This window comes from Natator depressus, chromosome 17, assembly GCF_965152275.1.
Source record: "Natator depressus isolate rNatDep1 chromosome 17, rNatDep2.hap1, whole genome shotgun sequence".
Taxonomy (NCBI): domain Eukaryota; kingdom Metazoa; phylum Chordata; order Testudines; family Cheloniidae; genus Natator; species Natator depressus.
Genome location: NC_134250.1, coordinates 16170757 through 16194281, shown reverse-complemented (window position 1 = coordinate 16194281; position 23525 = coordinate 16170757). Strand labels below are relative to the sequence as shown.

Here is a 23525-nt window from a genome sequence, read left to right as displayed (position 1 = left end):
CTGACGTACTGTGTAACCTTGGGCAAACCACTTTCCCTCCCTCCCTCTGCTTCGCCTCCCACCCTTTGTCTGTCTTCTCTGTTTAGATTGTAAACATGCTGGGACAGAGACTGTCTGCTCTGTGTATGTACAGCACGTAGCACACGGGTGCCCTGATCTCAGTTGGGACCTGTAATACAAATTAGAATAATAAATATAGGTTCACTGCGTCTTTTTGAGTGGGTTTATTTTGATCCCATTGTTCCTTTCTACTCTCCAAAACTGACGTTTTCCTGCAGAAGAACAGCCACGCTGGGTCAGACCAATGGTCCATGTAGCCTGGTAGCCTGTCGTTTGACAGTGGCCTGTGACAGATGCTTCAGAGGGAATGAACAGAATAGGACAATTTCAAGTGATCCATCCCTTGTTGTCCAGTCACTGCTTCTGGAAGTTGGAGGTTTAGGGGCCCCTGGAGCATGGGGTTGCATCCCTGACCATCTTGGCTAATAGCCACTGTTGGATCCATCCTCCATGAGCTTATCTAATTCTTTTTTTAACCCAGTGATGCTTTTCATCCTATGGGAATGAGTGCCATAGGTTGACTGTGTGGACTGTATGACTAAAAATTAAAGGACAGAGCCCATCTTTTGACCTCTCTTAAATAGTTAAATTGTTGGTGACTTTTATCTGAATTTTTAATTTTAACGTTTTTATTTTTAACCTGTTACTGTGTGGAGGCGACATTTTTAAACAATTAGCAGTGTTTGTGCCTGCGCTTATGGTACTTTTGTTCTGCCGCCATTCGTCAGCAAGAGGAACTCGGCTTAACAAACAGTATTGGGCTGAGTGAATCACAGCAAGAAATCCTGGTGCCATAAATATGACGAGATCGACTAGTAGCATGTACAGAAGTAAACAAGGCATTTTAAAACAACAGCATACTTGTGAAAATAGAGAGACGATATGAATGAAAATCATGGCACTTCCCACTGGCTGTGACACTGTCCTACAGTTTAACAGGGAGGTAAAAGGATATCAATATATAATCATCAGTAGATAAATAAAACCGCATGGGAGAAATAAATTATATAACCATCAAGAATGTGACAGATGCAAAACCATGTGATTGAGGAATCCTTCCAACCCCTTTGTGGTTCCATTCACATCACGCAGTCCATGCTCTGATCTGACACAGCGCTGCTACCTCTGAAAAATACCTGTCCCGTCAACCTATAGTGCCTTGTCAGGAGTCTGCGATGTTGCTCTAGGGCTAAAGGAGACTGGGAAAACCCATCTTGCCTGGGAGCTCAGATCAGCTTCACTAGTCACAAGAGCCACTTGACCTTTTGTCAGCTGTGGGGCCTTGCCAATGACTCTTCGTGATGTCACTCCCCCATCCCTGGTGTGGATGGAGTTTGGCGGTAGCTGCTGCAAGGAATGGCACTGACTTTTTAAAGGAGCAGAGGCAGAGGGTTAAGAGTGCCTCTCCAGGTCAGTGGAGAATAGGGCTGTCCCAACAGCTTTATTGTACGTCTCTGGAGTTAGAAGTGGTTTATTTGTCAGTGTGTTTCTCTTGTTTTCCAGATGGCCTAGGTGACGTTTTAAGTCATTTGAGGAAGCAAGTTGAAACTCTGTTCAACGCGCGCTATGGTAAGATGTTCCTTAACAATTGTTCTTAATGCCGAGCGTGGGTCGCTGACTCAGGGAGCTGAGAACTTAGCTAATTGTTCAGAGCTGTCACCTGCTATTTCCAAACCGGTTGTTGACTGAACGTGAAGTCTAATTTTGTTCATTTGCTATCTGCTGGGCTTACAAATGCATTGGGATTCTCACTGGACCTTGCTATTGCAACTCTTCCTCTTGATTTCCTGAAAAAAACCGTCTAGGCTGGCTACTACCTGCCCATGAATTGCCTCAGTGACCCACAAACTTTCTACTACAGTGGAAAAGGGCTGGAGTATTTTCCTTTTCTGTTTGGAAAATTTCAGGAAGCCTTTTCAATAAGATTGCTCTGGAGTGTGCCAAGGTATTGGGGGGATTATAAAAGGGCACCAGTGCAGTACAGCAATGTGGTCCAGTGGATAGAGCATTGGACTGGGAGCCAGGAAACCTGGGTTCTATTCTTACACCATGTATCCTTGAGAAACTCATTTGGGTCCAGATTTTCAAAAGTGCTTCCCACTTCTCCTGAGAAAATGCCATTCACTTCCACAGTGTCCCCCCTCAGTAAAATAGGACTCTGGTCTGCCCATTTTAACAAAGCAGGTGGAGATCTCTGGATAAAAAGCTCTATAAAAAGCTGCTAAGCATTGTTGTGTATTTTTATCACCATGCAGGAGTTGGTAGCGGATCTTGATTGAGTTCAGGGTGAACGTGGGGGCACACTTTTTGTGTGAGCTGAAATGTACTTAAAAACTAACACACACACACACACACACACACACACACACACACACACACACACACACACACACACACGTTAACCACTGAACAGAATACAAGGGACTTGGAAAATTACAAGAACCTTTTGAGAATAAACAAAGTTTTCTGGGCCTGTCACAACCAGAATTCAAGGTTCTGTGTTTCTCCCACAAGGGCTGATGTCACAAACACCAGAAGCAGAGCAGGGGAGCTGCAACCTTTAAGCTGCTTTAGCTGATATGGGCAAGTTTTGCTGGAGAAACACCCTCCACTGAGCTGAGGTCTTGCCTGTTAAAAGAAAGAGGAAATGGGTTTTCAAATGTGTTTAAAAATGTACTCATTTGTCATGTTAAGGCTAAACCTTCCATTCTGTGGATTGAATTAGGATCTTAAATTGGGTTGGTGGGTGGTTGGGGTTATTTGTGGTGGGTGGTAGTGGGGTTATGGGGTTTTTATATGTATTTAGAAAGCATTTCAGTTCCACGTTAAGTGTGGGCAGCTTTAGATCAGAAGGAATCTTTAAAACAGGAAGAGCTTTCTAGGATGGTCGAAATAAATTGGTTTGCCATTGTTCTGCAAGACTGAAATGATCTGCAGAGAAGTTCTGTTCCTGGTGACGCTAGTTTATTAAAGAGCTTTAGCCTTAACAATAGGTTTCCGGTTGGAACTGGATTACTCCCAGGTTTGGCAATCAGTGGAGCCTGTCAACTCCAAATTGCTAGGTCATGTTCAGCCCAGGGTTTTATTTATTTTTTTTTCTTTTTGACCAAAAGCGTTTGCTCTGTGATGGCTATTCAGCAGCCTATTGGCTGGATTTTCAAAAGAGCTGGGCTCCCAATGAACGCAATGGAGCAATCCCCACTTTCTCCCCAGAGCTGCTGTGAGCCAAGCGCTTTTGAAACTTGAGCCATGTGTGAAATTAGCTTGTGTCCTCAGTCCAGTTCCTAGTGGACGAGTATCCTCATCACAAAACCACTGCAAGCGTTGTCACTGGCTACCACCCTTGGTGCTAGCCTCAGTGGAGTGGCCGGGGGCTGAATGTGTCCTGGAGCTCCTCTCTTGCCCGTCAAAGTTGTGTCTCCGCATCAAAGTTAGGGCATGTTGGTGCGGCATGTTTAATATACACAGAGGATTCCAGTCACCAGGCCTGTCAGTCCAGTGCCTTTCACCAGCATTAAGTTCTCCCAGACCACCTCTGTGACAGTAGAAAGTTTTCTAAGACCACTCTAGAACTTGGTTCTTGGCTGTGTATAGCCATGGCTTGGCTTGTGTAACCCGTTGGTGAGTGCATGTGATATGGTTAGCTCTGTGCTGATCTGCAGAGGATAGGAGTCTGTGACAGCCCCGGCTGGGAAGCCTGAGCTCTTTAGCTCAAGTTGTAGCAGTCTGTGCATTTAGCTGTGGAGGTCCGAAGTTCACAAGCTGTGTGTTTGGTCAAGATGGCCCAGAGGAAGGCCTGTAACACACTCCACCAGGGGGTTACATTTGCACTACAGAACTGTCACAATATGGTGATTCTGGGTGCAATTCCCCCTTTTGTTCCAGAAATCGGGCAATTGCAGAGAGGGAGCTCTATGTGGATACAACATGGGGGGTCCCTGTTGCTTTAAGAGAGTGTCTGCCAACGTTTCCAGGAAACCCCTTTTGACAAGTACATTGTTGAGAGGCAGGTTACACGTTACATTTAACAAGCAAATTCAGAAGACGACCCAGGATAGTTTTGTAGTTTTTCTCTTCTTTCCATAGGGTGCTCTACAGTCTGTATGAGTCAGGTTCATAAAGACGTGTGTGTGTAAAAACCTCCCCCCAAAATATAGGGTGTGATGTCAGTTTTACTTGAGCCCAACTTGAAGGCCAAATGAACTAATCAGACTTGATCCTTACTCAGCTAAAGCCATAGGAATTTCGGAGCCTGTCAAAGTCCCCTACGCCAAGTTCCTGATGTACCCAGAAGACCTGTTTGTGGTGGGTTTGCCTGAAGGCATCTTACTCCGGCGTCCTAACTGCTTTGGGATTGCGAAGCTGAAAAAGATACTGCAAGCTAGCAACAGCATCCAGTTTGTCATTAAGAGGTAAGGCAAGTCTGGTTAACCTCTGATTGGTACAGTATCTGCAAACCTGCTGGGGAGGCTGCACCTTATGCTACTGTTTGTGCTTTTACTTCTAAAGAAGAGACCCTGTGTCCCATAAACTACCTGGAACACATCCAGAGCTTGATCTTCTTCAATAAATGTTCCCTACGAAAGCAATCAAATGGTTACTGTAAACAGTTTCTCAAAGGAAGGGATGATATTGTTGCTCTCCTCCTCATGTGCTTTGCAGGGGGGAGGCGTGGCACGGCACTGTTTGGCTCAAAGGATTTGTAGTAGGATACAAAGCCTGTGACCTTCAAGTACTACTTAAGTCATTGCTCTTGGAGTCCGAAGTCATTGCCTGGAGGGAAGAGCTGACGGCAGAACTTTCCTGGAAGTGTGGATTGATGCATTTGAATTTGCAGGATAAGAGGCTACGTGACAGTCTTGTGTTTATATAAGGCCTTTCCTCCAGAGTAAGAACAAAGCCGTGTGCAGACTGATTATATAAAACTCTTTGTATATATGTAGAACCTGCTGGCTGAGTATGTTAGGTCTCCATCTAGTGGCTAGTGTATATAGAGGATTAAGGCCTGCTGTTGCTGCCAGCTGATGGAGTTGTTTCTTTGGCTCCAACAGTAGAAGACGGCGCTTTTAGTGCTGAACATCCCAGGTTCCATCTGCACTAGTAACAAGGATGTGTCTGAGCGTGGGGGGACTGTGACTTACACATGCATCGGTTTTTAGCCTCAACTAAAATAGAGTAACTGTTAAAGCAGCCAACAGCAAGACGACACAGCAGCATAGGCCAGGAAGGAGAGAAGAATCCTGTATCCAGTAGAAACTGCTGTTATAATTTGTCCACAAGTGCTGAGGAAAGCACCACAGGATAGTCCATGACCACAAATGGGCAGAGGCTTGGTTTTACATCTCTCGTGACAGGCCACACCTCCAGCAATTGAATGGTCCATAACGCCATGCCAGGACATTATAGCCATGTGGAATTAAATGGAGGAAATCATTTTACTGCATGAGCAGCAAAACTTCCTGCAGCACCGAGGGGAATTAGATTTTATAATCCCCCATTCATTTCAATGGCAGGCTGGCATCTAACTCCCCTAGGTGGTCGTCTCCCATCCAATTCCTTGGAGGTCTCCCATCGAAATGCTAATCCAGCCTAGTTTTTCTTACCTTAGATGACCTGATTTAATCACGGCCATAGATGGCGTAATTGCAGGCCTTTAGCTTTGTAGAAATCCAGTTTGAGATTGTTTTATTTCCCCAACCAGATGAAATAAATTGATAAGACATCTAAGCTTGACTGGATGAGAGGGGGCATAGAGGAGATGTTGGAACACGTTCTCTGGTCCTGCCCAGTGACAGGCTTTTAGGGTCAGAGTTCTAGAGATGTCTGGTATTTATGCCTCAAACACCTTTTACTGTCTCTTTCGGAACGATTCCAAACTCTGGATTGTCTGGCTTGCTGAGGAAGTGGTATTAGTGCTCATGTTCTGGCTGCTAGCAATGTGTTAATCTGCTCTTGGGCACAACCTCTCCCTCGCAGATGAGGGGAATAGTGGAGGCAAGCCCAATGACAGCTGACATGGAAAGTAAAAGTTGGGCGCAGAATTTGGTTGGCATCCAACCAGTACTTGATCTGTAAACTGACAGCGGGTTTGGGATTTGTGGTTTCTCTTCTTACCTGTCCCACTCCTTTAAATCTAGTTCTCTGTAGTATAACTCTGAACACCTGTATGTGGGGTTTGTAACAGGTAGCAGTGTCCTATCCTGGTTCATTTTTATCATAAAAAATTTTCTGCACTGCATGGTCTATGGAGGGGAACTGCATTGTACTTGCATGCAATATAAGATGCTCAGCAGCTCTGAACTTAATTTTATCCCACAGGGTGTTACACTGGCTCTCTGAAGACTCTTCTGGCATGAAAATGATTTTGCAAGCTTACCCTATTGTACTGCAGGAGGTTTAAAGTTGCGTTAGCCAGATGTGTATGTTGGGTTTGTGGGCACAGGAATGTTCTCCTAAGTGACAGATTGTAGCAGTAGGAACTTGAAGGGTTACAGGAATGGATCCTCACTCACTCTTCATCTGATTTTCAATGTTTTCCAGACCAGAGCTTCTTGCGGAGGGAGTGAAGGAGACTACCTCTGACAGCCCAGGAGCTATGGGTAGGATTCTGAAACTTACAGATAACCCCGGGCACCCATAATGAAGCATGAAAGGAATCAAAACCGTTTCCAGAGCACTGCATTCCTTTTCCTTCCTCTGTAGTCTTTTAGGCCTGATTTCTCAGAGTGCTGTGAACACAGTCAGTGCACTGGGAGCTGCGGACGAAAATTAGGGCCTTGTTTGTTGTTGCTTCAGTTGCACAGGTGGCCCTAACGCTGCCTGCCGTGTCCCTTGTCTTTGCAGCCAGCGAGAGAGACTCCAGTGACTCCCTTGTTGATGAAGCTGTGAAGAGACAGGGCTTTCAAGGTAAGAGTGGGCAGCATCTGGGAAGATCTCCAGTGAGTCTGAAGTGCATTTAAAAGAGCTTTTCCATGCCAGTCTTCTATAAAACCATATGGGGGTTGGAACGTACTTGGCTGTGGTAAGAGAGGAGAGATGAGAGGGCAGTACTCGACCTCTCATTCAGCTCTTGTTAATATATCTGTGTATAGTGGCATTTACAGCATGAGAGCCAATCCCTGTCTGTCTAGGTACTAGTATGACCCCCATCAGCACAGTATTGGTGCATGCCATAGTCACTAATGTGTATATATCTGCACAGCACTGCTGGGAGGGAGGGAAGTGTTATCACCCCATTTCCCAGATGTGGAAAATGAGGCCCAGACATAACAATGACTTGTCAGACACGCAGTGGGGCAGAGAACTGAATCCCAGGGTGGAACCTTCACCGCAAGAGCATTCTTCCTCCTGGCTGCCCTGGTGAGATCTGTCCCGCAGAAGACAACACGCGGTTCATGTAATGGCATGGAAGTACTGTCGTTGAGGAGATGAATGTAGCAAAGGCTCCAGGCAGCAGTGTGGTTTAAAGGCTTGGCAGGCAGGTGGAAGAAGGGTCCAAAGCTGATGCTAGAGGGAGAAGACAGAGGAAGCAGTATGGCGACAGGACAGGAAGGATCAAAAGGAGGGTCGAGGCAAAGTCTGGGCAAGCTCTGAACACAGGGGGTTTGAGAGACATTCAGGAATATGCCATAATTGCACGACTTAATTATCTCTCAATCTGACCTTGCAAGGCACAAAATTAAAACTCTGAGCCCTGGGGTTTGCATTTTGGGGGCTTTTCAACCCTGCTGATATTTACATACGTACCGTTCAGCTCTACAGTGCTCGCCAGAACAGCACTGCACTTGCTGCCAAGTCTCATGCACACAGGCCTTCTCACAGACCAGAGCTGGCTTTTTCTTCCCAGTATGTCCAGCCTCTGGTGGCACTGTCATGGCATCCCCACAACTGCAAAGGAGAAACAGCTATGCTTTTAAAACCACGCCGTATAGCCAGAGCCTTGAGAAAGGCAAGCGTTGAGAGCTATTCAAGTGCCACGCTGTGTACGTTATTTCTCGGCAAAGCGCACGGACCTTCGCAGCTGAAGGGCCAGATCCAGGGCTTGTTGAAATCAGTGGAGACACCCCCATTGACTGTGGAGCAGACCTAGAATGAACAATTACTTGGAATTAGCTACACAAGCAGCCAAATTTAAACCCAGTGTAAGCAACTGGTGCGCCCATTTGCCTTTCCTAGACAAAGTGCCAAACATTCATGTCCCCTAACATGCCGTCTGAATCTTCCGTGCCAATCTGAACTCAGACTTGGTATAAGTAGGGGCATGCATTAGTGGGGCAGTCTGAGTGTGGCCCTAGGGCACCCAAGGTACTCATCGAGCCAGCATGAGTATAAATAGCCCTGCTGCTGCGGTAACCTGTGTCATGGCACTGAAGGCATTGCTTTAGCTGTGCCGAGTACGTACCTCAGCCGTGCCTCAGCGGCTGCTACCTGGTGTTATCGCAACCACGCTGCTCTTTATAGTTGCATTCGCTTGATGAGAGCTAGCGTGAGTATATGTGTGCGTGAGCAGGAGAATCACGCCCCTAGCTCACAGCAGAGACGCAGCCTGGGCAGCCCTCACAAAGGAACTGTTTGTGGTGGTGCTGGGACTTTCTGAGTTTTTTCCTGTGGCTGACTTATCACTGCTCTGGTCTAAACAGAGTCAACCCAGAGTCAGAGTTGTCCACAACTTTCCTGCCTCCTTGGTTAGCTAATTCCTGAGCACCAGGGCTGACTGCAGTAACCAGGTCCCTGACTTCTTCGGGATCTCTTCTGCAGAACCCTCCCTTAGAGCACCAGTTCAGAATGCTTCCTGCCTTTTGCAGAGCGTGGCTTGAGGTTGGTTATTTTGTGTAATGTCAGTAATTACGATGATTGAATCCCAGATTTAATGCAGTTCTTGCTCAGCATTCTTCGAGACCAGGAGAAAAATATCAATTTCTCTTGAAACTATTTTGGTTTCTAAGGACTGTGAATGGCCTACTCTAGGAACTGGTTAATTGCTAGATGAGGACTTTCCTATAATTAGAAAATTGTATTACTTAAAAGTCATGGAGTGCCCTTTAATTGAACATCCAAAGTCCATAATTGTTTCTTTACTTTACAGAAAATTATGACGCCAGGCTTTCGAGAATAGATATTGCTAACACTCTAAGGGAGCAAGTCCAAGATCTGTTCAATAAGAAATATGGTGAGAGATCAGGGTGATTTTCTTTTTTCCCTGAAACTTTACCTTCTCTGTGTCTTCTCCCTTTCCTATCTCCCTGTTCCTCTGAATTTCTGTTTTGATAACTTCTCCCTGGGTGGTTTCATCCGTCTTCCCCCTTTCCATTTAGAGCAGTTGATGTTCTGAGGGTCACATGTGGGACATGGCACTTGAGCATGGATTAAAACAGAATGGTGTTTCTGTTCTCTGAGGAGGGAAATAAGTGGCTTTTGTTGAAGGCTTTGGTAGTGTAGGTGCTCTTACTTAGCAGGAAAGATTCTTGTTATAGGGAGCATGCATCATTTGTTAATGCTACTTGCAGTTCACAGACAGATTTCCCCCCCACCCCCCCTTGAAGGATGAAGATGATAATTTCATTAGCAGAGCATTGTAGAGCCAGGAAGATGCGTCTGAACTCCTGGTGCTAGGGGTGGAGGGAAAGAGTGTGGAGGGGAGGGGAGGACTGGAATGAGTATAAACAAAGAGTATCAGCCACTGAGTAGGGCATTTCGGAGGCAGGTCCTTTCTGTCTGCCTGTGTGTTTCCTTGGGGATGTGACTGTGACACTTACTGAGCACCACCCCCAACACCTCTGTGCTATTCTCTATAGATCGGGAACTGAGACAGAGGAGTATGTGATCCAAGCTCACACAGGAGGTCTCTGGTGGAGCAGAGACCTGAACAGAGGTCTCCCAAGTGGCAGGCTAGTGCCCTAACCATTGGACCTTCCTCCCTCCCTTGGAGCATAGTCCAAGGAACATAGGGAGTCTACCCAATGTAGCCGCACTCTCCCATCCAACATGTGATTGCATTTTCTCAGGCGGAAGCTGCTGGCCTTACTCCTGCGGATGGACATCGGGGAAGGAAAATGGAATGGAAATTGCCCCAAATAATGTCCCAAAGTGAACAGCACTTACTTTTCCATCCTTCCTACTGTACTGTATGATCACCAGCTTGGGATACCCTTTATCTTTTTTCCTTCTTTTTTTTTTTTTTTTAATGTAGCTTTAGCTCCCTAATTGTCTCTCCTTTGCTTCATCAGCTCTTCACTGCGGCTCTGTGCATTCCCTACTTGCCTCAGGACCATTCCATTCTGATCGTCCCCATGGTGATGGCCTGAAAATGCTGGTCCTTGATCTAAAGATTGACATGCTCCATTAAGCAGCTCGCACATTTGGTTCTGTACTCGATCGTGCACTTTGGGTAGGGGGAGGGGAGATTTTGCCCATGTGTGAAATAACAGGAGTTGAGGCCGGACCTGATACCTGAAATCCTGCTTGAATCCTAAACATAAGATGCATGTATGGCTTGTTTTTCTTCTAGGCGAGGCCTTGGGAATCAAATACCCAGTGCAAGTGCCGTACAAACGGATTAAAAGCAACCCAGGGTCTGTGATTATAGAGGGGCTCCCCCCTGGAATTCCGTTCAGGAAACCATGCACTTTTGGCTCTCAGAACCTGGAGAGAATATTAGCCGTGGCTGACAAAATCAAGTTCACAGTAACAAGGTGAGGACTGTTTGCCATGCAGCCTGGGGGCGGGGGGAGGACGGACCCACAACATGGTCCCAGTGCCGGTGACCGCTGCATGTGCCTGCACTTAAGTCTCTGAGGCTAAATCCATCACATGTGCTGCCAGTCCTCCTCAAGGGAAAGGCTATAAATACACTCTAATGACACCGGCCTCCATCCTGCTGAGAGACAACAATTAAGCTGGCAGTTAACAATTTGACGGAGAGAAGTGAGCTATAAAATCTAGGTTTCCCCTCCCTTTCCTCTTCTTCCTTTTTGTTCAGTTGCTGCCTGCCAGAGGGGGCCAGCTCATATTAAAAATAAGTACCTGGGTAAATATCACAGGAATGAAAAAGTCACCCTTTGTCTCCCATCACCGCAGGGTGCCAAGTCTCTAAGGAGGAAGCACTGAGGAGTGCTCCCTGTTAAGTGTGTGTGTGTGACGGGGGTGGGGGAGGATTACAACAAGCTACGCTGGGTCACTTGGGTTATGTGTCACTCCAGCTGTGTGGCTTCCAGGAAATCAGGCAATCAGCAATGGCTGGAGTTAGTGGCAGCTTCGGGAAGGGTATAACCGAATGTGTGTGTGTGTGTGTTCCTTTTTTTTTTAAAAAAAAAAACAAAAACAAAACCTCTCAGATGAGTTGGAACGGTCAGACGCTGTGCAACAAGGGCCTGATCCAAAGCCTGCAGAGAACAATGGAAAGATTAACATTGGCTTCAGTGGGCTGTGGCTCAGAACCCTGCTAACTCCTGAGAGTGCAGACAGGGTGGCTTAATGACTAGGGCATTGGACTGGGACTGGGGAGACCCTGGGTTCTTTTCCCCGCTCTGTCACTAGGGGACCTTGCATAAGTTGTTTCGCCTCCCTTTGTCTCCATTTCCCCATCTGCAAAGTGGAGATACTGATGCTGACCTCCCTTGTGAAGCTCTTCGAGATCTATAGATGAAAAATGCTACCCAGGAGAGTCGTGCCCAGAAGCCCAACTGAGATACCAGGGTCCCATTGTGCTGGGTCCTGCACATACACATAGTGAGAGACGGGCCTGGCCCTGATGAGTTCAGTGTCTAAAAAGACAAGACAGACACAGAGAGGGAATGGAAAGAGAGCCAGGAAGCAGCTTGTCCAGGGTCCTGCAGTACGTCAGTAACAGAGCTGGGAAGAGCATCCAACCTCCGGAATCCCAGCCCAGTGCTTTCTTTTCCCCCATTGGACCAGCTGCCTCTCTTGCATGGTGCTTCAGATTAAGTATAAGCTCATCAGAGCAGGGACCATGTCTTCATACCTTTGAACAGCATCCATCGCAATGGGGCCCTGATCATGATCGGCGCCTCGTCACTAACTTACAAATAATGACTAACAAGTATCACTGCTGTTCACAACAATCGCCAGTCGTAGGCATGCCTGCTTTCTGCCTTGGCTTCATTCTAAGTATTCTTTTCTCCTTGTATTTTCCAGGCCTTTTCAAGGACTCATCCCCAAACCTGGTAAGAGGAGATGCCTATTTGCCTAAGCAGAGCAATGACTAAGAATGTATTGTCAGTCAGGAAGTTACATAGCTCTAATGATGCACTCACTTTACCAGTGTGGGGAAAGTTGCCGTTGCCCTAATTTCTCATTTAATGTGGTCCAAGCCTTGCTTGTTTGGTGAATCGGGTGGAGTTCCATGGCACCTGGATGAGGACAGCTGGCTCCTAATTCACACATTTATCCTGGCGGTATTTCCTTGAAACTTCCCGCATTTTTAAAATGCTAATCTAGGACCCTCTTAAATATCTGTTACTATTAGCTCGCAGATGCAGTAGAGAAGAAAGTTGCTTGGATGGGAGTGAATGATCATTGCTGCTTGATAAACACAGGGTCTGTCATAAAAACAAGAGAGGAGTCATAGATTCCTCTGTGGGTTGCTTGTGTGTTCTGAAGGACTGTTATCTACTTGCAGCAAAAAGGAAATGGAGCATCCCCTGTTCATGGACACATACATGGAGTAACTGTGTGTCTGGTGGAGGAAGACTACAAACGACTGGAACTTAATACAATGAGTATTGCCCAGAGTTCCAGTTTCTCCCGCTCTAATCACCGCAAGTAAATACCCAGTTGACTCGGACTTGCAGAGCTTGGGCTAAGGGACTGAGCCCGAACATCTGCACTGCAATTAAACTGTCCCTTAGCCCAAGCTCTGCACTCTCGAGTCAGCTGGCACTCCCATCCAAGAAACTTTCTTCTCTACTCCAACTGGGCTTTGTCACAGCTGAGGGCTAGGTAAGTGCCACCCTTGAGAGAACAACTGAAAAGAAACAGAGGGGCCATCTTGAAGGTGGATCTTGTATTTTTTAAATGCTATTTAAAAAAAAAAAAGAAGAAGAAGAGAGTACACAGACCTATTGAGGAGTCCGGTGATAAGAGTGAAATACCCCCGCTGCACTCATTCAGATTTACAGCTGGAACAAGGAGCAGATCTGCCATAGAATCTGCTCCATTCCTGACAGATGGTCCCTGGTTTTGAGGTTCAAAGCTCCTCGAACGCTTTCCATCATGGGTGCCTAGGGATTTTTATAATGTGTGCACAGAAAGGGACAAATAAGCTTGGTTTCCAAGTTTAACGATCCCTTCATATGGGATTTCCTGTGGTCTGTTTGTTTCTATTTTTCCTTTCAAGTGTCATGCCAAATAAAAGCAAAAACTGACAAAAAGTGGTGGGTGGGAGGTAAGCTCTTTCTGGTGCTACGACATCATCTCTAGACTTGTTAAACCAGCTAGTATTTTATCAAACTAGAAGAGTTACACTTTGTATTCAGCCAGGACAGCACCACCTAGGGTATGTCTATTCTGCAGTTAGACACCCGTGGCTGGCCTGTGCCACCTGGTTCAGGCTCATGGGGCTAAGGGGCTGTTTAATTGCAAGGTAGCCATTTGGGCTCTGGGATCCTCCAATCTTGCAGGGATAATCTGTACTGGTGAAAAACCCCCAAGTGTACAGAAGGAAAGCTGCAGTTTGTACTGGTTGAGCTTACACTGGCTTCAAGCAGCAGTGAGCCCAGATGGTGTAAAATAGGACTTTCCAAGCCTGCACTTGCAGATTGGTGTGGCCTCAATTGCAGGCCATCACTTGCTAAATCATAGACAAGACCTCTCCTAAGGATCGATCAGCCCATTACCTCTCCTAAAAGAGTAACATTTGGGGATTCTTGGTTCCAAACTTCTGTCCTTACTGAAGTGAAGCATTTTACTCTGCCCAAAGACCTGGCTGAACTAGGGAACAAACATTCAGCATTCACTGCAGATCTCTTTAATTTCTGGCTACCAACCTACTCCCTTCTTTGCAGTACATAGTCCCAACTCTTCTTTACAGTGGTGTGGGAAATGGATGAATGCAAAGCAATGGGTGGGTAGTTCAAACATCTCGGAGTCTGTGTTCCAATTAGAATGACATCCAGCTAGGGGAATTATATACTGAAGAATGTGTTGGTGTTTTTCCTCCATGAAGCTGTTTTGTAAGTAGTTAGAATGTGTCAAAGGGAAGTATGGACAGACATCAAACTGTATCTTTGAAGGAGAATGAAAAGAGGTGAGATTTGTTTTGCTGTATGTGCAATTAAAGATCCTCTGGAGCTCTATCTGGGAATCCTCTCAGTAGCTTTTTGTAACACAGAGATTACGCTTTATTGATTTTAAGTCATCAGCTGTATTCAGTCTTTCAGAATTTAATCCACTGTCCCAAACAAAGTTCATTGCTTTTCTCTATTTGAACCTGTAATGAATTAATACCCACATGGGCTCGCCTGTGAAGTTCCCATCTCAGCCTTGCCCCCATCTTGATTTAGAACAAGTTGATTTCCCATCCTCCTGTCTTTTCAAGGTCAGCCCTGGACTTCTCCTCAGCCCCTCATCTCTGGTGTCAACACCTGCTAGCGGTGACGTAGGAAATATGATAGCCTCTTGGCCATAGGTGGGCCCGTTGGAGACCAGCTTTGTTTTAGTTGTGACAGACTTTCAGACGTCAAAGCCCACATGTAAAAGCACTTGGGAGGTGGTATCACAGGAAATATCTTGCAGGGATTTCTCCCAATCCTTTCCAGTTCACTATTAGAATAGTTCAGTCTCCTGCCCAGTTTTTAAACTACCAACAGGTCAGAGAAGTAGGAGAAAGACATAGTTTGCAATTAAACACACAGCTACTTTATATTTAAAAAAGTATTTACAACTGGTGATCGGCCACGCATGGAAATAACCAAATGCTGCCTCCTTTGTTTACTGCTTTCTGTCTGCTTGGCCAGCATTGCTTGTGGATGGCATGCTTTAGGGATGGCAAATGCAGTAGATAGGAAAACATTTAGGGACCCTTGATGGGAGTTGCCAGGAGGTGAGAAACTTGCATATGAGTTTAACGACTGATGTAGCTGGGTGAAATACACCCTTGTACAGAGGTCAAGCACAAGCTTGTGCAATACTGAAGACCCTCTTAATCCTATGGAGCCAAAGCTATGGCCCATTTAAGTCAATGGAAAGGCTACAACTGACTTCCATAGCCTTTCCATCAGGCCTTAGATTAATTGAAAAGTGTGTCACTTATAAAGCACTCTCTCCACCAGAGTAACAGACACTGAGTTCATAGACCGGTCACGTTGCTGGATCTGGTGAAACAGGCCTTCATTTCAATGAAGTTGCATGGACATAAAATTGGAGTGACACTGGAGGGGCGAATCCTGGCCAATATTTCTTTCCACTGTAAATTAATGGAAAATCTATATATTTACAGTTAGGTGAACAGCTCTGACTCAGATCAGACCATTAGTGGGGAGCAGATCAGAGCTCAAGTATTAACAGTTCAACTTGCCAGCCACATTGGAAATGCTACATAATCTGTAAAGCTTGGGGAGAGGGGGGAAGAAAGTGTTTGTTTCCTTGAAAAACAATTTTAATTATTGTCTCACTTTGTAGTAGAATGTTTTGTGCTTTTATCAAAAACACAGGGCGGGAAAACCTGGTTATTTCAACAACCTGAAAATTTGTGACAAAAATGCGAGTTTTCTCACTAAAATATCTTTCATCAAAAAGACGATTTTTTATAAAGAAAAATGTATTTTCGCACAAGCTGTGATAATCTTTATTTGGTTATCCCTTTTATTACACATACATACACACACATTTGCATATTCATTGCTTTTGCTTTAATCATCTTTCATCTGTCATAATAAAATTGGAAACTTTTTAAAAAAAAAACACAAAATTAAAATTCAAGGGATGCTGTCATGTTCATTTAACCTCAGCTTCTTATTAAAAAAAAAAAAAAAAACCCAAGTTTTATTAAAAGCTAAGAACAACAGAATGGTTCCTTGACATTTAAAAAAAAAATCAAAATCAGTTTTTCTTTTGCTTTTAGTTAAACGTTCTTTTTCAGTGTTTGTTCCTCAAACACAACAGCATTGGGGAAGTGCCTGAGAGCTAGGAAGTCCAGTGAAACGGTCTCTAAACAGAAGAGAAACTGAGAGCTTGTCTTCACTACCGGAGGATCGACAGTGCTGCAGTCGATTGAACAGGTGTCGATTTTAGTGAGTCTAGTGAAGACCCGCTAAATCGACAGCCGAGCACTCTCTAGTTGACTCCGGTACTCCAGCTCCCTGAGAAGAATAAAGGAAGTCGACCGGAAAGCGTCTCCCATTGACGCAGTGCAGTGAAGACACTGGGATAAGTCGACCCAAGCTACGTAACTTAGGTCGACTTACCCCTGTAGTGAAGACAAGCTGTGAGTAGCCTGTTTTCATCATCCGGCTGAGATGAAGGGCCTACATTAAATAAAGGCTATAAATGGTTGGTGGAAACCAATATCTAAAATTATTTCTTTATTGAATAGTTTCAGGTCACAGTAGTAACAGGACATATAATTTCTAGACAGCATAAATGATTGCTTCTTGGAGCACTTGGGTCTGAACCCGGATTCAATTCTCTGCTCTACCCCAGAGTCCTGTGTTACCTTGGCAAGTCGCTTTACCTCAGTTCCCCATCTACACAATGGGATATTAGCACTGCCCTGCCCACAGGGGTGTGTAAAGATAAATACATTAAAGATTTGGGGGTGCTCAGCTACTCTGGTAATGGGATCAACTAAGTACTGTAACTAGACTGGCCTAACTCTGCTCCCCTTGAGGTCGCTGAGAGTTTGACAACGAACTTCTGCGGGAGCAAAGTCAGACCAGCTCTTTTGAAAATCTCACCTCAAACAGGGCGAAGTCTTCTACTGCCACTGCGGTAGAGAGACACCGGCTGAATCTCTTGTGTCCTCACTTTTAACTGTGTGTCTGCACAAATCTTTTATACACTACTTAACTCTCAAGTAAGCCATCAGAATAAGGCTTCAGTATCAGCAGTAGGCTGTGGTATCCCGGAAAGGAATCCCATCTAGCTGGATATAGCCCTATGGGCAGCACCTCAAAATAAGTATTTAATAACCAACTTTACTTTCAGGTTTTTTAATTTTAATTTTCTGATTGTTTTTTCAATCCGCCGATGTTATTTGTTCAGAGAAAAGTCCTTTGGAATCCTTTTTAGACTGGAATGATCTTTCAGTATTAAAATAAAAGGAGATGGAAGAGGTGCGGGGTTGAAATTCCAGTGCTATAAACACTATAAATTCTTTCTTTTCTTCTTTCCTGAGGCACAGAGATACAAAACAGACTTAATTCGAGCCTTTGAAAAAAAAATCAAGCATAAGTAGTCTAGCAAAAAAAAAAAACCCACCAAAAAACCCGTCTTTCTGTATGTTAATTTTTATGTGCTTTGATTGAAAATGCACACCAGCCCCATCTGTCCTATTCCCCAGACTCCCCACCACACGGACAGATTATTTCCCATATTCCAATTAATAAAGTAGGGCAGGCAGTGTTCTTTAATTAAAAAAAACCACACATCCAGGCATCCTTCTTCTTCTTCTTCTTCTTCTTTTTTTTTTTTTTTTTTTTAAATCACAAGAACACAATCCTCCACCAGACTTTGATGTGGCACATCTCCCATTTGAAACTCCTAATAAACAGGGAAAAGCACTTGATCTCACGTTGACCCAACCATAACATATTTCAGGGACATTCATTTCTATTTCTCCCTTTGCCTTCTGAAGTTCAGACCCAAGTGCTCTATCTTACCCTCCCAGTCCTGGTACCGAACGGGAAGAGTAGCAGGAGGATGATTATTCTTTCTTATCTTAACTCTTTTTTTTTTTCCCCCCCACAGGATGAATATATATATATAATATGTTAAAGCTATTACTGTTATAATCTGAAAGTGGAAAATCAAACAGATAATGTAAATTGTTGTGCAATTTCAAAGACTTTTTTAAACATCGAGTCGTCATCCTAGCCAGTTGAACTTGTCTTTTCTTTTGCCTTTGTTGTTTTTCCTTTTCTCTTTCACTTGCATGTGCAGTGGCCTCACAGGTATCAGAAGGTAATTATGTGATTACCAGCTAACTTCCTCCGTTAATTTTTTTCTTTTGTCTTGTTTCAATGATCACCTCCCCTTTTCCTTGCCAGAATCTCATATTCTGCCATGTTCTTCAGAGAACACAAATCCTCCAATAATTTCCAGAGTGACAGCATTATCACTGGTCACCCTGCAGCAAATATTCTTTCGCCTAGGTCCCAGTCCTGCAAGCATTTACACACGTGCTTACCTTCAAATAATCAAGGGGGTGAATGGTGCAAAGGGAGAAGAGCTTGCTAAAGAACAATGTTGGCACAAGAATAAATGGGTATGAACTGGTTATGAATGAATTCAGGCTGGAAATTAGAAGAAGGTTTCTAACCATCAGAGGAGTGAGGTTCTGCAACAGCCTGCCATTAGAAGTAGTGGGGCCATACAACCTAACTAGTTTTAAGAAGGAGTTTGATAAATTTATGAATCAGATAGTATAATGGGATTGCCTGCAATAACAGCAGGCTGGATTTGATGAGCCAGGAGATCCCTTTGGGTTGTATGTTCATGTGTTTTAAGAGCAGTTGCATTGACTTCAGTGAGATGACTCAAATGCTTGAAGTTCAGCATATGTGTTTGTAGGACCGGGACCTTAATTATCTTTTAATCAAGCTTTCAGATCCAACAAACAAAAAATGAAGTGTTCATCTGAAATGTTGGAAGTGTCTTTGGCTGGTTTCCTTTCCACCAAACAAATACTTCCTCCTCTTATGTTTCTTTGAAATCAGTACTCCTAAAAAGCTGGATACGTGCAGAGTCCATGCTACATTCTCTGAATAACATGCTTTAAATGTTTCCCCTAAATGTAACTTGCCAGTTTGCATTGCTGTAACATTTAACTTTGGAATATTATGTCCGTCTGCTCATTCAGTGCCTTCCAGCTTATTCTGCTGTATGTTGTAGAACACATGTTCTTCCCTTCTCAAATGGCTGTTGCTACCTAATCAGCAGGGGTTAGAATGCCTCAGTGATACATTCCACCATGGTAAGATTATTGATAGTATTGGTTACGTACTCATGGTGTCTCTGATGCTATGCAAGATAGAGATGAAGTCACCATCTTAAAGGAACTTAGTCTGTGCAGATGTACAATGCAGAAAAAGGATCTACTGTGGAGCTTTAAGACCTGGTCTTGAAGGGGTCTTCCCTTTTGTGCCTGCGAATAACTGTGAGCACAGAGGAGGGTAAAAAGAAAAGGAGTACTTGTGGCACCTTAGAGACTAACCAATTTATTTGAGCATGAGCTTTCGTGAGCTACAGCTCACTTCATCGGATGCACACTGTGGAAACTGCAGAAGACATTATGTACACAGAGACCATGAAACAATACCTCCTCCCACCCCACTCTCCTGCTGGTAATAGCTTATCTAAAGTGATCATCAAGTTGGGCCATTTCCAGCACAAATCCAGGTTTTCTCACCCTCCGTCCCCCCCCCCCCCCCACAAACTCGCTCTCCTGCTGGTAATAGGCCATCCAAAGTGACCACTCTCTTTACAATGTGTATGATAATCAAGGTGGGCCATTTCCAGCACAAATCCAGGTTTAACCAGAATGTCTGGGGGGGGGGTGGGTAGGAAAAAACAAGGGGAAATAGGCCATTTAGAGGAGGGTATGTAGACATCCAGCTACCTGTCTTGTGGGCATAGTCATGCTGCTGGACAGCTCCATACCTCGATGCAGAGTCGAAATTCACTGCCTTCCTGGAGTTTTGATTTGTTAATGAAAGAGTTCAGCAATAAACAAGGTTTAGCTCAAGGCTTCTCACCAGGGTTGGCTGCTCTTACAGGCTCCTCCCTCAGAAGTGTTCAGTCCACACCCTAGATCCTCTCTCCCTCCGAAAGTCACTCCCAGCTACCTTTTATGCAGGTGGACCAGTGAGTCATCTGCCTTGTTCAGTCAGCAGAACCCACCGAACACCTTTGTCAGCTGGCTGAAGATCCGATAACAGGTTGGGGTGTTTCAGGCAAACACTTCTAGCCTGTTATAGGCCCTCACTTGTGCCTGTAAATTCGCACCAGAGGGCAAAACTGTGAGGCTGGCATTTAGATTATGATGGGTGACTTTTGTAGTACCTGGCACGTGAGGATCTTCCTTGAGTTAGTGCAGTGAGGAAAGCTCAATAGGCAGAAAATCACAACCAAGGGGCAAATCAAATTTGTAACTGTTCAGAAACCAAGGGTTGGTGGGCAAGGAATAATTAACATTCTGCACTCGCCTTTCAAATGGACTGGGAGTATTAGCCAGGGAACCATTGCTTAGTTTCCAAGGCTGAACATCAGCTGCTCATGATTAAGTGTCTCCGTCATAACTTTCATGCTTCAATGGTTTACATGAATTGTAGAATTGAGATTCAGTGCTCAGAATAGCTAAACCCATTTCCACTGGCATCTGTGTTGCCCTTGCCTAGTTTATTGAAAGTGGGGATGCTCTGCTCCCCTGATGAGGGGCCTCTGTTAGGTAAGGTATCCATTCACATCCAAGGTGGGAAAACACTGTTGTATATTTCTCCATATTAATTCCTATCTAAACCATCTGTGATCCAAACGACTGGTTACCTTCAACTATGGAGGTTAAGCCTGGTCCCTTGGCCAATTACCTTGACTGATTGGCAGTTGCACAAGTAACTTGGCCTGTACCATGTTCATTCCCCTCTTTAATGTTTGCTTTCTTGGTAGAATTTGAAAGCTCTGTCCCCTCTTTTTCTCATTGCTCTGCTTATTTGCACTCTTAATTCTTGCAAAGTTTTCTCAAGGTCACCTCTCTACACGTACTGGGCCAAATGCAGCCCTGGTGTAAGCAGATCTAACTCCCATGGAAACCCTCTGGGCCAGACTTAGTGGTGAAGTTAGACAGTGGGATGAGCTGGTCTGAAAGCCATGTAAATTGGGTGTTCAAACCAAGTGTGATTATTATGCTGAGCAAGGGGAGAGGAGGTGCAGCAGGAATAGCAGGACGGTTCAAGATAAAGACATGTAGGAGAGAGACTACTTAATCTTCCACCTTTTGTTGATCTCCTTGTGTCTCAGTTCCCATCTGTAAAATGGGGGTGCAGATCCTCCCTTCCACCCATACTTTGTCTTGTCTCGTCATATGGTACGATCTTCGGAGCGGGAACTTACTTGTCTCTTATTTTCTGCATGCACAGCACTTGGCACCATAAACACAGTGGTGCATCGATCTCATCTGGGGCTTCCAAGTGTGGTTGTGATGCCATTAATAAACAACGGCCATTAGTAACACTGAGAAGGCTCGAGGAGGGGGTGATTAGTAGCAAATTATATTGGAGGAATATAGGAATCTCATAGGTAAGAACAGGGAGTTAGTAATTCCTCTTGATACGACCTCGGGTAAACCACACTTTGAGCTGTGTCAATTGGGGGCTTGTCATTATTAGAAAAGAGAGAGTCCAAATAAGATATCCAGCGATTAGAGAGTATAATTCGTGAAAAGAGGTTATGTGTTGCAAACTTTGTACAGCCTAGAGAAATATGTAAACAGGAAGTATAGAGTCAGTGACCTGAATTCTGTTCTCGGTTACACCAATGAAAATGTGGGGTAACTCCAGTACAGTTACTTCAGATTTACACTGTGGTCACTGAGATCAGAATCTGGCCTTGCCCATACAAATGCAATGAGCCATGTAGGGCACAGAAAGCATCGTTCGTAGGGGAGAAGTGAAAAGGGAACTTGCTGGATGGAACCCCATTTAGTTCACCTTAGTTTTTCTGCTGAGCAACAAAAATGAGTAAAGGTCTCGAAAACATGACCTGTGAGGGAAGACTGAAAAAACTGGGTTTGTTTAATCTGGAGAAAAGGAAACTGAGAGGGGACATAACAATTTTCAAGTACATAAAAGGTTGTTACAAAGAGGAGGGAGAAAAAATGTTCCTCAAACTCTGAGGATAGGACAAGAAGCAAGGGGCTTAAATTGCAGCAAGGGCGGGTTAGGTTTGACATTAGGAAAAACTTCCTAACTGTCAGGGTGGTTAAGCTCTGGAATAAATTGCCTAGGGAGGTTGTGGAATCTCTGCCATTGGAGATTTTTAAGAGCAGGTTGGACAAACACCTGTCAGGGATGGTCTAGATAATACTTAGTCCTGCCATGAGTGCTGGGAACTGGACTAGATGACCTCTCGAGGTCACTTCCAGCCCTACGATTCTATGATGTAATACCACTCTTTACACATTCATGATAGGGGCAGCAGCAACAAGGAGTTATTTAAACTCGTTAATGGAGCAAAACACTAAGTAGTGGTTTGGAATTAAAACGGGGGACAAAATGAAGGGCCAGAGTGTGAACCCATTATTTACACTGAGGAGTAGCACCTTGCTCTTCAGTGTATAGCACCAGGTAACATAAACACAGATATTCCTAGGGGATAAATGATCTTGGGCCCCAGCTATGCCACCCTTACTACACTGACTACTACACACAGAGTAAGGGTGTCACAATTTGGGAGTGTAATAGTTTGCCAAGGGAGGAGATGGGTGAGGAGGCAACACAAGAGGTGCTGAAGAGCAGACTAGGTTAAACTTCTAGGAGGTTGGTGCGTAGAAGCCAGATCCTCAATTGGTGTAAATTGTCACGGCTCCATTGAGTTCAGCTGAGCAATGACAATTTACACAAGGTGAGGATTTTACCCTCAGAGAGTATGGGTACTGGTTGTATGGTCATGGATTACAGGACCCTAGAGAGCCTTTCCAGCCCCCTCTGTAATTCTAGGGTGGTGGAGTTTGCTTTTCAGCTCCCTCCCTGCCAGCAGGAAGCTTTTACTGTTGCATCAGGCATCTTTGGCAGAAACTCTGTCTGGTTCTAGGATGGTAAATAACAGCACCATAGTAACAGATGCAAATCACAATACCGTAACCTCTGCACACTTACAGACAAAAGCATCTGATTTCTCCATAATCGGCAAAAGTGAACATGGAGTCCACTGCTTCGCGTCCAACTGAGACATTCTGCACAGAAATGTTGTGATTTTCATTGGCTGGTTACAAAGCCCAAGCTGCTTCTTCGAGTGATTGCTCATATCCATTCTAATTAGGTGTGCGCGCGCCATGTGCACTGTCGTTGGAAAGTTTTTTCTCCTAGCAGCACCCGTCGGATCGGCTGTGGAGCCCCCTGGAGTGGTGTCTCCGTAGCGCTCAATATATGACCCTGCCTATCTGGCACCTCCTCAGTTCCTTCTTACTGCCAGTGACAGTCCTTGGAAGCTCTCCACGTTCCCCTAGCTCCATTTACTTAGTATTTGTTCTCATTAGTTAGTTTAGTTCATTATTAGTTAGTAGTGTTAATAGTTTG

The 23525-nt window shown here is 44.7% G+C and overlaps 1 protein-coding gene across 7 annotated transcripts in view; it reads left to right on the top strand.

Annotated features, from left to right (window-relative positions):
* The window catches only part of GTF2IRD1 (GTF2I repeat domain containing 1), a 173118-nt gene that overhangs the window by 128317 nt on the left and 21276 nt on the right, over window positions 1–23525 (top strand). For 4 of the 7 annotated variants that reach the window (XM_074974916.1, XM_074974919.1, XM_074974915.1 and 1 more), the window contains exons 16-23: window positions 1564–1629; window positions 4289–4472; window positions 6601–6659; window positions 6904–6966; window positions 9146–9229; window positions 10568–10751; window positions 12214–12242; window positions 18175–18195. In XM_074974916.1, coding sequence (XP_074831017.1) covers window positions 1564–1629; window positions 4289–4472; window positions 6601–6659; window positions 6904–6966; window positions 9146–9229; window positions 10568–10751; window positions 12214–12242; window positions 18175–18195 — 690 coding nt within the window. The remainder of the gene's footprint in view (window positions 1–1563; window positions 1630–4288; window positions 4473–6600; window positions 6660–6903; window positions 6967–9145; window positions 9230–10567; window positions 10752–12213; window positions 12243–18174; window positions 18196–23525) is intronic. The other 3 variants (XM_074974920.1, XM_074974921.1, XM_074974922.1) reach the window with 2 other exon arrangements.